This window comes from Pithys albifrons, chromosome 4, assembly GCF_047495875.1.
Source record: "Pithys albifrons albifrons isolate INPA30051 chromosome 4, PitAlb_v1, whole genome shotgun sequence".
Taxonomy (NCBI): domain Eukaryota; kingdom Metazoa; phylum Chordata; class Aves; order Passeriformes; family Thamnophilidae; genus Pithys; species Pithys albifrons.
Window position 1 is genome coordinate 55,962,530 of NC_092461.1, and position 17,945 is coordinate 55,980,474.

A 17,945-nucleotide genomic window follows, 5' to 3' on the forward strand; every position below is an offset into this window, starting at 1 on the left:
GAATAATGGCAATGTCAGTTAAAAAAAAACCAAAAAACCAAAACTTAAGGGAATTGGAAGAATTAAAAATCTTAATCTAGTAAAGCTTTGTTATGTCTACCATAAAAGTCTGAGAGAACTGGCCCATGGTCTGACCAGTCTAGTGCAGTGAGCAAGCTGTGCTAACTCCAGGAAGGAGTTTAGAGTTCTTCAACAGTTTTCTGACAGATCTTCTGCAAGATTTTGATAACAGTAAAACAGTGACAGTGTGCTACTCCAAAGGCGTATTATTTCCTTTCACCTGCTACATATTCTGCTTACTGATGGCATGACAGAACTGCAAAGGCATAAGTTAATGTAAACCTATGTCTCAGAGAATTAGTGGCACAATCAGTGAGCAATACTTTTACAATTCCCATACACTTAACACAGTCTGTGTAAGTGCTCCTTCTTGTGCCAAGTCCAGGTTATGGTTCAGTAGTGACTGAACCAATTCTTATGCATACCCGATGGCGTCATGACTCCCAACTTTCCTGCTGGATTTTCTCCTAGAGAGACAGCATGGTATCTCCAGGGAGATCTTGTTAAACAGAGTTCTCAATACAAGTGTTGCAATTTATTATGCCATTTTTTTTCGTTTTCTGGAGCAGAGACAACTCCATCTGGATGGAATTTGCTCTACTGTCCTACTCATTTTACTCTCTCACTTAATGATAATTTTCATTCTCATATATATTCCTATTAATTCCTTGTTTCCACACATGTTCTTCACAGTCATCCTTATTGAAAGAAAGGTATTAATTTAGACTGTGGACTTACATCTTTGTTTTATCTGCTTTGCAATACAAACTACATTTCTTCTTTCTCCATCTTCTTTTTCCACAGCTGATTTTCTATCTACTATGTGTCTTTTTTCCAAATAATGATCTCCTTAAAGGTGTCCTTGTCCATAGCAGGGGGTTGGAACTAGATGATCTTTGAGGCCTCTTTCAACCTAGGCTATTCTATTATGCTACAAGTGTTTTGCTCATTTAAGTGCATGGACATTCTTGCAAGTATTTTGCTATCCAGTCCAAATATTGACAGTTAAAATTTTCTATAATAGCAATACTCTGTTGATGTCTATTTTCATAATAATACCATAAACTCTCCATCTGTATCCAAATTGGTTTCTGTGTTTTAATGAACAAAAACCTCTATACCTTTTCTGTCTCTTCCTCACAAAATTACCCTGAACTAGTTAATTTCATGTTATTGCAGATTTTTGAAAATCAACATGTACAGCACCCATAATTGAAAAGAAGATATTTTTAAAAGTATGTTTTTAAAGAAAAGGTGAGTCCAGTTTGATCTCTAATTCATCATTGGTTGTACATTACCTTTTTGGGGAAGAGACAGTGTTATAAAATGTTCTATTAAATTCTTGGGTTTGGAAATAAAATAATTCCTGAATACATGCTATCCACTCCAGTATCAACAAAGATAAATGCCAGAATTCACTGAGATGAATAGCAGAGAGATGAGGTGGAACACACACTCTACTGCTACTCCCTTTGCTGAGGCATGGGACAAAGTGCCTCATGAAGAAATAGATATTATTTTACTTTGTTCAACTCATTGGCAATATGAACATTCTTCAACTCTGATTACTCATCAAGTAAACACCAGCAAGGAGATCCAGGAGTGCCTTTCTTTGAAATACAGTAAAAAAATGTATATATTCCTTTCATTTTGTAGTAGAAATGCATAACCATAGCTGGTTGTGTACTGAGGATCATACCAAGAATTCACAGTTCACTTATGAATTTGCACCTGACTGAAAGATGGTGACACCTGTTTCAGTTAATAAAAAAGCTCTGAAACTGTAGGAATAAGCTTTTGATTTTTCTAGTAATTGCACTTGTGAGGTTGGGAAACTGGAAAGGTTTTGTGTCTGTCTAAACCTAATAAGCAGTAATTAATTTGAATCATTTGGTTACCCTGCTGAAATTAATATATACATTATATAGACTTAATTAGTCAAGAGTTTTGTGCCCCACAATGATTAGGATAGTTTTAACTGTTGTTTTTTTCTCTAAGATACACAAGGCAGCAGATTTAGAGTCCACATAACATGTTCTGAGTTTATTATCAAGGTAATCAATGTAGAGATACGCAAACATCAAAGAAAGAAAGCAAATGGAAGAAACCCATGTGCACTTTATTCTTCAAGAGAAAAACAAAACTGTAAAGCATATTTGCAGTGAGGTTATTGATTTTGCATAGTAATAGTTCGAAGACATTATGGAGTCAAAGGAAATGCATGAGGAAGCAACATAAATTTCAGACTCTATTTACCTTTTTGCCGACATACAAACCATGGTGTTTGGTGTTAGGAGCAAAACTGCTATTTCAGTAGTTGATAAATTTCTGTCTATTCTACTTTTCAAAAGCAGTAGAGGAAACATGCAAACAAAGCAAAATGCACTTGGTATCTGATTTACAGACAATTATTTTTTAACAAGTTTGTGGGCTTGAAAAGTATAAACTAATCAGGAAATTTCAGAATTATGTAACATTTCAGCTAACTGATCCATGTACTTCTTGCAAGTAAATAAAATTCATATCCAAAGAATCAGATATGAATGTATGAACATTGGGAATATGTAAGAGAATGTTTGCGTGCAGGCAAGAAATAAACACTGTGCCCAAAAACAGAGAATAAGTGATACTGTATGATCTTTATATTTTTGACGGTCTGTTTGATCACATACACAGAAACCAGGGTGGAATATTAAATTTAAGCCCAACAGCTAAAAATTACTGGAGTGTCTGTTCCCCTTGTGTTACAAGCATATGCATAAAAGAAAGGAGTAGCAAAATTTTCTCTAAGTTCTCACCACTTGCAATCATCACTTATCGTTAGAAATAAAACCAGCAATCAGTTTTTTATGTAAGTCAATTTATTGGTTCTCTGAAGACATAAAAGCAGTTATTTAAAGTGCAGGCAACTAATCTTGTTTTATTGCCCCAATAACAAGAGATTAAAACATCACACTCAATGGTAGAAAGACTCAAACTCAAAAGTCTCAGTTATTTGTGTTAAAATTTTCTTATTGGCAACATCAATTGCATATGGATATGAGAAGAAATTGTACATGTAAGACATAGTACAGTAGAAAAAAAAGTTGCTTATGAGCTTTCTGTAGTAACATTTTTATGTGTTGAGAAGATGAACAGACTCAGGAGTTTAAAGAAATCTGAGGGATTCTTAAAATCAATACTGTTGTAAGTGCTGCTCTCATAATATCAAAAGCTGATCTTCTTAAGAGATTAAGCCAATGCCAAAACATTTGTAAACAAGATTTAATCAATACTGTAGCTTCTGCTGACAAGAACTTAGTTTTAAAAAGAAAGCGCTTTATACTAAGCAAAATACACTCTTAATAAACTGAAATATTCCTTTTCAATGGGACTTCAGCTATTCTTAGAACATTCTAAATGAATACAAAGGATTGTACAAATACAAATGAAACAATCCTCAGTTTCATTTCTGAATTCTCAATGAATTGTGCTGGTGATAACAGCACAATTTGTTCAGTGTTGCCCATTCATTACTTCCCTGTTGGAGCACCATTTTTCTCAGAAAGGTGGAAAGTGAAATAATTAAGGAGAACTAGGACATGCCTATTCCAGCCATATGTAACCATGCTTTTTTCAGACTTTGACATATGCTTTATAAATGTTGCTGTGAACATGTTTTTGGCAATATCTTCTAGAAGGCCCACAGCTACCTACTGATGGGTTAGAGGAACACAGACCAGAAGTCTCCTTTGCAGAAGGATTTATGCAATACCTTTGACCACCCAGTCTGTATGTACAATACAGAATAATCACCCTGATGGTGAATATAAAGTAGAAGGTCTTTACGAAAATGTGGATTCAACCTAGATGGTACTTGTGTTACACTGAAATGATAAAGTTTATACGATGGACAGGGGAAGTTAATTGATTTAAAAGTTTCTGGGTGCCAACGATTCCTTGCTTGGATCATATGTGCAAGCTGTTGTGCCTACCCAGAAAGGAACAGAGCCAAACAGAGTCCATTCATAGTCTCCAGCTACACAGAATCACAATAAACAAGTCACTTAGGTGACTTAACCCAGATTTTTCAGTAGTAGGAATGACAAATCACACAAATGAATCATTCACAAAAATTCTTTTCATAAGAAACAAAATCCCTGAACAGCTGAAACCATTAATATGCAGGCTAAGATGTCAAAAATGCAAAGCAGGCAGAGCATCAAAACTAAAAATTCATCATTCTAGGAGGTAATGTAGGGCAGCAGAATAAAGGCAGTACCTACTCAGCAATACTAAAGCTCCTATACTAAATACAAGGTGACATGATACCAGCAGGACTCTGCACTGGATGGGTAAAGTAACAGCAGCAGTGAAAGAAAAAAAGATCAACAGGAGCAGCAGAACATGGCAAAGACAGCAAATGCTGAAATAACCACAAAATATCTTTTTTCTTTACATAGAGAAGCTGAGTATGCCTGACTGTACCCCCAGAATACTAATCTAATGTTGGGTAACAAACTATGAAGAAGAGAGGGAAAGGAAAATCTGGTATGTTAAGGGACTACTTTGGCTGTCTGCACTGGGGATGGGATATCTGAGGAAGATCACTAGAGACACTGTAGGAACAGATATTTTACCTCCTGTCCATCTACTGTTACTCCTGGTTTCCTGAGCTACTAGTTAATTTTTCTGCCTTTACTATATTTCCTTTGAAAGGATTTTTACATATTGAAACTGAGCCCATGCTTTTTTTCCAAGACCACATGACAGAGAAGTGACACCATCATAAATGCATTTGTGGTCAAGAATCATCTATATCTCACAACTCCTTATTAAGCTTAGAATTTGCATACAGTATTTTTTCTGTTTTCAAAATCAGATTCAGTTTGCCACTCAGAATTTCAAGCTGAGAAACACAGACCTGGATCCCGAGGAAAAGCAGTAGACAGCAAAAACTAACTATACTTTGGGATACAGGGATTTCCTCACGCAGGTTCAGCAGAGCAAGACTTGAGCCTTTACTTGAATGAGGCTCTCACTATCCTGCCCTTCACAGGCTGAGGTGGGCGCCAGTTATCAACAAGTGGGTTCACAGGTTCGTTCTCACCATTCTTCGAAAGGCTACGGAGCTTTGCCATCTGCAAGGAAGAAAAATTAAAGTCCATGTGGAAGCACTGTGGACCTTAATGCCTAGCACAAACTCAGAGATGGAAAAGGAATTTTCTTATATAATGACAAGCATGCAATGACAGTGATGATCATCTGTCTCTGAAGGAGGATGCTCATTTACGTCTGTGCAAGGTAATCTGATAGAAAAAACTGGTGCAGAAGTTCACATTTTGTTCTGTAAGGCAGAATAATGTATTTAAAATGGGTTATTAGTCAAACCATGAGCTCAGAACTTAGCTGCTGTTCTCCAAAATTACTTCATTGTTGCTTTGTGAATTAACTTTTCATTGAAATACAAAATAAATCTATTCTGAAAACAGCCAAATCACTAAAAAGGATATACCCTGATTTGTACTGCTGAAGCAGAAAATAATATAAATAACCAAAATTTTTAACACAAGAACTAAAAAAGTCACCTTATCCTTTTTTTTTTCCTGTGTAAATGCACATTTGAGCTATATGAATACAATTTTTTGCAGGTTCTAAGTAGTTTGATCCTTCTCATTGACAGCTTTTAGGAAGTCAAGATCTGGACCAGCAATTTCTTAAACTGGGAAACCAGTGTGATGGTAGTTTCTCTTGCTACTTAATGGTGAAATACACAGAATGAACTGAGGCTGCTGTTATGACTGGACTTTGTGGCTCGGGGACACTTTTGCCTTATCAGGTTTTGAGGATACCAAGAACCTTCCTGATGAAGCTATTCCAAGAGGTGTCCAGCAAGAGGCCTGATTCTAAAGGTCAGTTTTACAGTCCATTTCAGAGGTCCAATCTCCAGGCCACTTCTCAGAGTCCTCAGCCAAAACTTTCCCTATCAAAAAGTGCAAGGTAACGCAGGGCTCGCAAATCTGACATACAGAGACACTGCTGAGAACTGGTAAGAGGTGCAGAACTAGCTGGAGTTTACCTGGTCTGAGCTGACTTCAATTGGCTCCCTCAGAAGAATCCAAGTGATACACTCCTCACAGGGGGGTGTAGTGAATGAACCGTGGTAGGTCCAGTAGTCCCGAGATTTGGGGAAAAGAATTGAAGGATCAAAGTGCTGAAAAGGAGCTTCTTTCCCCTTAGAGAGAAAAAAAGTTCTACAGTAACTCCAGGGATATGCATCTTAAAAGACATCAGTATCTATGTTATTATAAAGGAAGTAATTAAGTACCAAGATTCATGCAAGAAATCAATCTCCTTTTCTTCCTGTCAAGCATTTTCCTGGCAATTAATAATAACTGACATTTTGATTACATTAATATATTAAAAGAAATTACAAACTGAATTGTGTGAGACCAAAGCAAATACGGTTTTATATTTTTCTATTCTGGAATTATAAAAAATTTGTTTTATTTTGGGTTGCTTGGGATAAAAGTTAAAGACTGTGGCAATGCAAGTACTGTTACCCTTTTTATCCAACAGAATGGTGGCCTGGCATTTATCCCAGATTTGCTACAGTCTTCAAACTGAAGGAATTTAAATCTGCACATCTCTCCTCCCAAAACTGTGCTCTAATTACATAGTTATGGTGACACTCTCTATCTTTTTGTTGGCACTATTACAGTTAATGTAGAAAATTAAAATATTTCATGTAAGAGTACTGGGTCCTAAATACCTTAACAACTAAAGATGATTACCACAAGAACAGCAGACACCAGATTACATTTCCTGATAAGTTTGCCACTGAATAGGACGTTATCTCCACAGGACTGTGATAAGTCTTCCCTGTTCCCTCTGGACAACAAAAATTAACCAAGGAAATTCAGTTCATTTCCCTGGTACTTAGGATGCAGTTCTGGAAAGCAAAATCTATTATTCCTATTTCCTTCTCCTATCATGGAGAGTATTCTCTATATCGGAACAGAGAAAAAGTGCAATGGCAGCAGTTGAAATCTTTTTCATTCATCTTTGCACAAATTAAGAGTAGAAAGAATAACATCAAGTCTCCAAGTATATCTTCCTTAAAAAATTATTTCCTAAGTTCAATATGAGTTTACAAATAACTTCACAAAACAAATTGTGATTTTTCAATTAATAGAGTGTCCAAAAACTTCTCTGCCTGTAATGCATCGAAGCAATTGAAACTGCATGTGCAATAAGTACACCAGTGATACCATCCATTAATCCTTCCTGAAAAATAAGCAGTCTGATCAAATGAATGTGATGACAGGAAAGGAAATAAAATAAGTGAGGAAATACAAGCAGCTGTTATTTTCATATGCACCTATCTTTCTCTGCTTTTCCTCAACTGTTGTTCTTTCCAGAACCACTACAGAGAATATCTGTATGTAGGAAATCAGACTTCTGGGGTTTTTTTCTGTTAGAAGTTATAAAATCTCCAATTAAGCAGTCTCAGATAGAATGCAGTGGAGTGGACATCACTGCCATCTTGTCATCGTTGTATGACACAGAGATTCATAGGATGATTGATCAACTTTTTATTAACTGTGGCAAAGCTCTTCTGCATGTAAATGGCCAAAAATGATACAGCAATTATGAGAGAAAGCGGAGTCTGTAACAAGACAGATACCATTGACACAGCAGGGGAGCAATGGGTAGAGTGAAAAAAAAATAACCTTCAGTTCCCTCAGCAGAAAGAATTGAATTGCATTTGAAGACTAAGAAAAGATTGAAAAGAGAAAAAATAATACCGCTCTTCATTAGGAGAGAACAGATTTCAGGCTCAGACCTGCAAATCAATGGCAGTACACCCATACATAAATTAAATGCAAGAAATTTTGCTAAATTTGCAAGAAAATGCTTTCAAATTTGTAATGTTCAGCCCCAGTGATCTGGTGAGATGTTGAAGGTCAAATTAAAATGGGACTTCAGCATTATTGGAAGCAAAAATTTCATCATGAACTAGAATTGCTAAAGTATACCTAGAGATTATTTTTGTATTAAATAATAATGCTGAATAACAGTAGACGGAATATAGCAATTCTCTGCAAATAACTCCCTTCTGCAGCTGTATCTATAGAATAGGCAAGGACTGTGAGCCTCAGATCATTAATTTAACTGGAAAACAGTTTAGGATATGTTTGCTCTGTCATTTGTTTTGGTATCACAGGAAGAGAGAACTTTGGACTGGTGCAGAAACTGCACCATGTAATCCCTTTTATAAATACATTTCCATTTTAAAACTAATAACAGTTTTAATCTCCTCTACACTGACTGGGAGCCTGCTCCATCATGTCTACTAGTTTCTTCTCATTTCAGGCTAAATAAATTTCTGACTCCATTATACACATTTGTTTTGGCCACTGCTGTCCTCAGATTCAAAAAGCATTTCATTTCTTCTTATTATTTGAACATTAGCATATTGTTACAGAGCAACACCAATAAGAGTACTGATTGTGCATGCAAGGATTGATAAAAAATCCTCTACACCAAGAATACTTACAGAAGTGAGGAGCTATGTGTTTAATTAAGTAAAAGAAAGTATCCTGCCTCACAGCCCAATGTATCACCTCTTATGTTACTGTTAGGCATCAAGATAATACCAAAAAATGAATCTGTACTGATTTCTACTTCTGCCACTTTTGAGCTACATTGTATCACAAAAATTCTTTTGATACCTTGGTCTTAATATTATCAATTTCTTCAAGAATTCTCTTCATTTCTGGTTTGGGATTTTGTCCAACCTGTAAGGCAAAGCACAGCTACTGTATCATTTTCATCATGCTCCAGAGTATTTGAAAGAAATTCAGCACATCCCATCTGTCACATTAGGCAGCAGCACTCTCAAAGCACCCAGTAGACTGACAGAAAATTGCAAGTGTTAAAGAATAGCAAAAATAGCAGACTGCTGTAACTGGCTTTGCAATTGGAACATGTGCTGATGGACTTTACAAGGCATCACTGACTGTCTGAGGAATGAACTGGACACTCAAACAGTGTCATCTACACTCTCCAGGGCCTTGCCCTTGGCTCCTGCTTTGAAAGCAACCCACAACCACTCTGAGATGTATGAGCACTCAAAGTGCTGATTGTCTGAAGAGCTGGAGTTCCTGCAGACATTTCAAATGTTCTGCAGCACATATGCAGTTAGATCAGATTTGACATAAGGCATATGATGAGATTCGTGTTTTGATGTCCTCAAGCTCTGGGGTCACTTTATTGCTTATGTTCCTGATGCTTTGCACTTTCTAAGCTTTGACATGGCTCTGCATCCCAGAAGAGTGAAGACAGTATGCATAAGATGTGCTGTTGCTGCCACATTTTTTTTCCAAACTAGATTAACTTCAACTCTTCATGAGAAAATTCATTCCTGTTTTAGCAGTATTCCAAACCCCAGTAATAGAACATGACAAACTCGGCAAAAAAAAACCAGCTCCTTTGCCAAAGAGCAAGAAGGAAAGAGGGAAACAAGGCCAGAGACGATAAAGTGACACTACTTTTCTAGACCTTTTAGCTGACCTTAGCATGGTTAATAGGAAACAGTGGTATGCTTTATAATCTGTGTTTTACCAGATAATGCTTTAGCCTCAAATAGACCAAAAAAAATGACAAAGGAAGAATAACTGAAAGACATACTCATAGGGGAGAATCTGGACAGGTGCTGACCTTCAGTTTAAACTAACCACAAGAGAAAAGGTCAGGCTGGCTCACAGTATAACAGAATTAAAATGGTATTGTATCTAGTCTGTCCAGGGACACTGTGGCAAAATTAATTACATCCACTTGGTATTGTTTGTACCAATGCCACTTACAAGTGATAAAACAATAAAAGGAAACCTACTCTCTTATGGTGTGATCAAGCTGAAATGCTCACCTGCAGATAAAAAGGACAGCCACGTAGCTGAAGTTTGCATAATTTATCACTATTTGCCTGTATGCCTACTAGTGTTTCTCAGTGTCCTAGACCACATGCAGATTTGATAGTCGGATTGGTTTCTTTCTGTTAAATTTATTTAAAAATCAATTGGGAAATACTGGTCCAATTTTATTTTGTTACAAAGCTACCGTATTTCAAGGTTAGAATGTTCAGTGAACTTCTTTTACCATCTTTAATTTTGGAGTGGGTTTGTTGAAGTCATTTTGATTCCCAGCTTATGTGGGAATCAACCAGAGACCAGAGAAGGGAATCAGTCAACATAACCTTGCTGACAGGCAGATGTAACACCTGCTAGTGGACAAAAGGCCATGGGAAACTCTCCTCCGATGCTGACTCTCCTCCTCAGCACACACCACAGCAAAGGGCTGCTCAGCTATTGAGGACAAAGTTAGAAGGTGTCTCAGGCTTTAAGTTGTGTGTCTGTTGTCCAATACTCCCTATACCACTGGTATAATGAATGGTGTCAGAAGTTAGCTCTAAACAGTTTAGTGCACGGAATCTGGATGGCCCAAGGGCATGTGTGACTTCAGCCTGTACATTGCCTTTAATGTTTTCTTACAAAATGATGCAGTGCAGGAAAAAACAATGGGATCATTTTCCCCTGGCACTAGAGGAAGATGAAAAATGCAGAAAAGACTGAATATTTTGCACTTACTTTCAGAAAAATGCCCACAACAGCCACACCATCAGGTTGTTTCAAAGCTCCAGCAAAATTACCATGTTTTGGATTCCAGTGCACCATATGTAACTAAAAATCAATGAAATCTCAGTTATAAATACAAGAAATTACCAACAGCACAATCTTCACCTTAAATTAACTTAAGAAAAGTTTCCGATACATATTAAGTAAAGAATTGGACATAAAAATGAAAATTATATATACGTATTTCCTACTGCTGTTCCCATGCTTCTATATTCTCACACTTTCTATGAAGCATTGCTTTGCCTTTAAGCATGAAAATGAAGTTTACCCCACAGTAATCAGACAATGCAACTATAAATAGTTTAACCCAAGCACATGAATGTGTACACATGCAGTGTATAAAATACCTACTGACATGCACTTCATCTCGAGTACATTTTTAGATCTTCAGGTTATGCAGATATCAGCTCAAGGATTTACACTGGGCTGTATGTGCTGCATACATTATTGTTTTGTATCTCATTACTCTCAGCACATTGTACTGGAAAGGAGTGAGGATAGTAATCTGGCATTTCTTTCTCACATCTACTTTCAACATGATATATTTCAAATTTTTACATCTGTGTCCAGAAGATCTCTTGCTCATGCATGTAGCTACAAATGCTGCAATCAGCAGTGTGGAATCTCAGATTAAGTACAATCTTTAACTTAGTGCCATACAGGACGGGAAAAAAAAAGTCTTTTTTGAAAGTTTATTTAAAAATTACAACAAATTTTCCATGAATATAAATTAATATATCTGTTTCTTTTCTCTTGAGGATAAGGATTGCATTGCTAAGGATAAAGGTGGAACAACCATTTATCTTTGGTTGCAATGTAGCAAAATTTCATACATTCTAGGCTTTCTTGTCCTGTCAATATATATATATGAGTACTGCTAACAGAAGTAACATCAAAAGTTTGTGTTTGAACTAACCAAGAAATAGTTTCAGGAAACAAATTTTTTCTTTTTAGTTGGCCATAGAAAGTGGAGCATTAGCAAAATTTGGCTGTGATTAAGGTACAGAAAAGAAAATCCCAACCCATCACCCACAGTCATCTGTGCAATGTTTGTGCACACTGATCCTGAAAGTATCTGCCTCTGTTTTGTCCTGAGATAGGTGGGCAAAATCCCTCTAAGCTCTGCACCTTGAAGGTGTAGGTGTAAGGTAGGAAAACACTACTGCAGGATTTTAGTGGGCATAGGTAAATATATTTTGAGCCTATTCTCAAGTAAGATGTAGGAAGAAGGTAATATTTGCTAGTAAATCACTAGTATCAATAGCTAATTCTCTTATATTTGTGACCTGGAGAAGTCTTCAGGGCCTAAAGCAGTCTAATTTTAGCAAATTTGGACAACAGTCCCACAGAAGTTTACATTTAAAGACAAAAAAAATCTGTTTTCCATGGTTCCTCAAAAGAAACCCAGTTATTTTAAAGCAGAGATATTCACAAATTAAACATGCTACCAGTTTTAAGATGGATCTAATTCTGAATGTCAAATTGTGAAATGTGCTTTTTAGCGAGTTTTTCTGTCCATTAGTGAAACTAACTTGGTAACTCAAGCTATACCAGAAACAGCTAAAAGCCAAAAAACAGCAGCTGAAGACAGATCTTCCTATTTGGAAATAACAGATTGGTTTATCACAAAAATTTCTAAAACATTCTAAAATATCAGCAAAAGCTCTTGCCTGAAGAAAAGAATCGGTTAGTATATAATTGCAAAGATGTACCTGTTGCATTTGTCAGTAGATGCAGCTTATCCTGCTGCATGCTAAGCAATATTCACAAGTTTCACAGAGAAAAATCAGTAACTAAATACTTCCAAAGACAGCACAGTTGATCTGTTCAGATGAAAAATCAGTCAAATTCCAGTTAGCACTGAACACCACAACTGAAAATCAGTCCTACCTCTGCTGCATATTTCACTCCATCTATCACATGCTCAGAGCCGTGGTCGTCAGAGGAACCCCAATGCAAGTGCAGCTGCCGCAGCCTGTAGGCTCCGGTGAGTGGCCCCCCTCTGAGCACTGCAAGGGACAACCTGCGTCAGCACCAGCCAACAAAACCCGGGCACACAGTCACCGAACGGTGACCCACCAGAGAACCTCCTTTAAATCCAGCTGATTGCAGTGGGGTGTCACAACGCTCACCAGTTTACATGATTGGGCCTAAATTCTACTACCACTGAGGAGTTCTGTTTGATGTCAAAACTGTGGATGCTGCTGTGAGTGAAGCACAGAATCAAACCCCAGCTTCCCAACAAGTCCCTTTTTCTCTTGGCAAGGGGACACACCATAGCTCCTGGTGTGGAGAAAGAAGGAAGGTATTCACAGATAATTCTTGTTGAGAAAGGGTCTGCTAAATTAACCCAGAGGTGGTTTGAGGAGTATCTCTAGTTCATGACTGGAATACCTTTTACAGTTCAGACAACTTAGCAATGCTGCTTCTAAAAAAAAAAAGAAAAAGAAAAAAAAGAGAGAGAGAGAGAGAGAGAGAGAGAGAGATTTCTTGAAAGTCAGGGAAGACAATAAAGTTTACATCACATGAGTTACAAAAATTGTTCTTCAGCTACCAATGAAACAAATTAAGAAGCTGTTACTTTTGCTGTCCTTAGCCAAATAATTCTGACCATGCATCAGTCTGACAGTTGACATCAACTCTGACTTTCAAAATATCACACCTGCTGTTTCAGCCTGGAGATTCTTTTTGAGCAGAGACTGCTTAGAGGATAAGCTCTCAAATGTATTTTTCATTCATTACCTAAGGTTGGAATGAGTCGTCTGTCCTTACACAGAAAGCTGATAATGTAGTTCACAACTGCAGTGCCAGAAAACCTTGTTTAAATAGCATTCAAGTTTGAACTTCTACCAATAGCTTTGAAGTTCAAAGTTAACACTGAAATAATAAATCCTCTTTTGCCCAATGGTCTCAAATGAATTCTTAATGTCATATGTGTTGGAATACCTACACAGAGCAAGAGGTTTAACTTTGCAGTTTCTCTTTTTAGTTGGTAGGTGTCACAACCATCAAGGGGAGGGCCAGGAAAAAACCACTGTTCAGTTTTAGGCATGCGGTTCCTCTTATTTTTCGTTTGTACATAAATAAATTAGCACAACTCAATATGGTATTGAGTAAACCTTCTGTAGAAACCTTCAATGGAAAACATTTCATATCATCATTTTATTACTGTAATTTTCTAAGTATAGGACAAATAAAGCATAGACCTCAAGCCCAACTCCTCATAATGGGAGGCAGGGACTTTCACAAGCTGAATTTTTGTGATCTACCAACATTTACGAGCTAAATCAGTATCAGAGCTGGAGTCTCATTTAACAGTCATTTCTTACAGGTGGCCCTTTGCAGAGCTCAAATACTGTGAAGCACTTGAAAACAGTACTTCATAACAGTATACAAATCTCTCTAGCATGAAACCAAACTTTTAAAAATTCATAATTTTCCATGTGATTGGAAAAAAGCACCTATCTTTATGCTGCATTTCTTTTTTCAATTGAAATGGGATCTGTGACTTCTTATCCTCATCTCTTGCCACTGCAGAAGTCAACAAATGAAGACAATAAAATGTCTATGAAATTCTTGCTGATGAGGTCTTTCAGAGCTGTCAAACATTGTATTTGATTCTGATCAGACACATTCCTACGAAATGCTTGAGTCCTAAATTACTGTTCAGCAGCCTCCAGAATGTCAGGGCAGCTAGGACTGAAAGTACACACTTGGATGCCTAAACAACAAGAGAGACAATGGGGAGGGGAGAGGCAGGGAGAGAACAGAGGGAAGATGATTTAGAGGCAGGGCTGCACCAAGGGCTACACTTTGCTTGGCCAAATCGGAGTCTTTCTCCAACACAGTTCCTTGGGCAGACATCTTCTTGAGCAGCCTGGAAAAACATTTCAGCCCTTAGGAAGCTGCAAAGAAGACAGAGCAGGACCACTATGTGAAAACGTTCTTTATCAGTTTACTTCCTATGCTTTCAGTCATGGCACTGATTTTATGTAGTGCTTCTGAAAGAGCATTCTGGCTAATAAAAGGGACTTGTTACAAGAGCAGCTAATGATAGGACAAGAGGAATATCTTCAAACTGAAAGATAGTATGCTTACACTGGATATTAGGAAGAAATCTTTTACTGTGAGGGTGGTGAGACACTGAAACAGGTTACCCGGAGAAGTTATGGATGCTCTGTGCCTGGCAGTGTTCAAGCCCAGGTTAGATGGGGCTTTAAGCAACATTGTCTAGTGGAAAGTGGTGGTAGTGGAGTGGTTGGAACCAGAGGATCTTTCAACCTAGACCATTTTGTGATTCTATGATAATAAAAGTGCAATTTATGATTTGTTGAGGCCACTGTGTAGAAACTGTGGTAATAAATACCAAAGGACCATACAAACACATAACTTAGAGATGATTCTGGCCCTAAATAGTTTAGATTCCATATGAGAGACATGGAACAATAACAGGTAGCTGTAATGGCAAATTTAAAAACCCAAGAAAACAATGATCTCACCAAGATAAATAGGAGAGATCATGATGTTTCAACGTAAAATGGATATATTTCATTAATTATATATCTTATTAAGAACTTTTTTACATTCCCAAGTGACTTTTCTCTGCTGGTGTTCACAGGCTGGATGCGAAAGGATGCTTTTTAATGCCCGGGGCTTTTGATACCTAACACCTCCAAAAGACCAAACCAAAAACAGACCTGATCGATCAAAAGTGTCGTCGAAGACGACGCGGCAGGTGCGCCCGTTGTTCAGGATGGTTTTCGCTGCCCCGGGATCGTAACTCGCATGCCAAGCGCCCAGAGAGCTATCGTGCCGCACGTCCTTGCTGTTGATCTCAATGGGTGACTGCTTGTCTCCCTTGGCCAGGGGGTAGTTTTCGTGCCAGCGGTCGGGTCCTGAGGGACAAAGGCAAAGGAAAGGTCGCCCCGGCTCAGCCGGGCTCAGCCCCATCCCGCCCGGCGGCCCCGACCCCGCTCACCGTTGTCACTGTCGTAGCCCCACACGGACTGGGCCATGATGCCGATCCCGTGCCGCTCCCGTGCCGCTCCCTCCCGCCCCGGGGGGCTTTTTATAGACCGCCGCGGCTTCACCTCCTGCCCGGAGGGTGGGCAGGGGCGGCGGGAGGCTGCGAGGCGGGCAGCGCCGGGGGCGGGCAGAGCCGCGTTCTGCCCCCGGAGGAGGCAGAGGGATGCCGGCGGGACCCCGTGGGCTCCCGCATCCCCTTCCCCCAGGCACGGTTCAGCACGGGCAGACTGCCCGACGCAGCGGGAGGGCGAGTGCGGGTTCCGCGCCTGCCGCGGGAATGCGGGAGCGCCCCGCAGCCTCACGGGGGCCGGGGAGCCCTCTCGGGCGGAGGAGCGATGCGTGGAGCCCTTGACTGGCTCTGCCAGCGCGGGGAGGCGGCCGTAGGCACCGCAGCTCTCCCCTCTGCAGGCAGCCCCACGGGCATGCAGCCCACCAGGGATCCTGGACGAGCTCCCAGGGCGGGCAGGCATCAGCGCTCCCGCTTCCTGCTTTCTCAAATGCTCCCAGTCAACAGCTCCTAAAGGCCCTATGTCTGCGGAAAGGGTATCTCATAGCTTGCAAAACCATGCCATTGTGCAAAGGTAGACTCTGCCAGCCCCAAAAGACGCCATTCCTGACCATTGGCTCAAATCCGGGATTGAAGTTGTCCAATCAGTTCTCCTTCATGCAGGGAGCTTTACATCAAATACATTTCTCATGTTAGGCAACTTAGCAGTGGGTATTTTGGTCAGGGAAGCAGTTGCTCTTCAGATGATGGGGAATTAGCGATTGGTATGGTTGTGTTAGTTGGCTTTGTCTGCACATCTGTGTAGAATACTTGAGCTTTCCTCTCAAACGCGAGCTTCTCTGCAATCTCCCTTGGTTTGTCACACTGCTGCTAACTGTATCTACCTTGAGCTAAATACTATCTCAAACTGTGTAACATGACTTAAATACTATGCTAAGATAAACATTTGATAGTCAGCCAAGAAGCGTCACAAACCGTGGAGATTTCCAACACAGTTGCAGTGAACTTGCCCAAAATCCTCCTTGTACCCATCAGCACTGGAACACAGCATGGAAATAAACCTGCAGCCTCAAGAGGTTATAAACCCTTTGTATGGATGAGGAACAGGAAAGAGGTTGAGAAGCTGCAATATACAGGGCCTAAGATAGTTTGGTCCTACTTCATGTCCCAAAACCAGTTGGAAGGTAAATGTAAAGGTTCTACTTTACCTATGTAGTTAGTCTAATAAAGATGGACTTTATTTAAGGTAAGTAAAATTTTTTCATTAAATTTTTTTAATGAATTCTTGCTCTGAGTTTGATAATAAGTAGGTGTCCTTATCCCTTTGAGAGAAAGGTAGGACAAGATCTCTCACTTAGAAATTTGCATCTGAGAAAATTTATGTAGTGATGTATATAGTATGTTTACATAGACAACATGTGTCAAATTGAAACTCACTAAACAGTAGCAACTTCCACAATATTGTAAGAGGCATCCTTTTACCATTTTGGAGGATACAAAGATGTGTTAATTACCAAAATGTCGTCCAAAAGAGAACTCCGAGACAAAAGAAAATACTTTTTTTTACTCTCATCAATCAAATGGATAATGTCATAGTTTTTGCAAAGGCAGGCATGTAAAATTGACACCTGTTGCAATTTTAATTCAGAAAGCTTAGAGATTAATCCTTTTGTATTGGTTTCTACCTCTTCTGTCTAGAGAGAAACATTTGTGAGCTCATGAAATTCTAATTGGAGCAGCTTGTTTTCTGTCTGTATAAACAGACAGCTTTAGTGGCCTTGTTCATGGAAGACTCAGAGAGACTGAAGCAACTTCATATATATATAAGGAATGCTTATTGAAGCCATTTATGGACAGTAAGGGACATGATTTGTATTACACAGAAAAAAGTGCAAGTCAGTGCTTCCCCTAGTATTCAAATGCATTGCTCTGTGTGAGAATTTATACAGTCTTCTCTATTAAGGAGGCTTATCCAACACCGAAAGTCTTCATATTTTAGCTTTTCTGTGAGCTGGTCCTGTTGCACTCGGAGGAACAGCTCTTTGTCAGCTTGTGCATATTGCAGCTTCCAGGCAGTGACTTACATGTAAGCAACATGCTCGGATTGACAGTTTGAGCACTTGGAGTGAGCCCCCGGTACTGAGCCATATCAAGTGTCTCACCGAATATGTTCTTTT

At 39.0% G+C, this 17,945-nt stretch overlaps 1 protein-coding gene across 1 annotated transcript; it reads right to left on the reverse strand.

Annotated features, from left to right (window-relative positions):
• Positions 1-2,500: 2,500 nt before the first annotated feature.
• LOC139670920 (carbonic anhydrase 3-like) lies at positions 2,501-16,052 on the reverse strand. Its single transcript, XM_071553069.1, has 7 exons — positions 15,715-16,052; positions 15,434-15,631; positions 12,627-12,745; positions 10,689-10,781; positions 8,775-8,840; positions 6,119-6,274; positions 2,501-5,180 (listed from the first exon to the last, which is right to left on the reverse strand). Exons 1-7 carry the CDS (start codon positions 15,749-15,751, stop codon positions 5,061-5,063), a joined length of 789 nt encoding a protein of 262 aa, XP_071409170.1. The 5' UTR covers positions 15,752-16,052; the 3' UTR covers positions 2,501-5,060.
• Between the last annotated feature and the right edge of the window lie 1,893 nt (positions 16,053-17,945).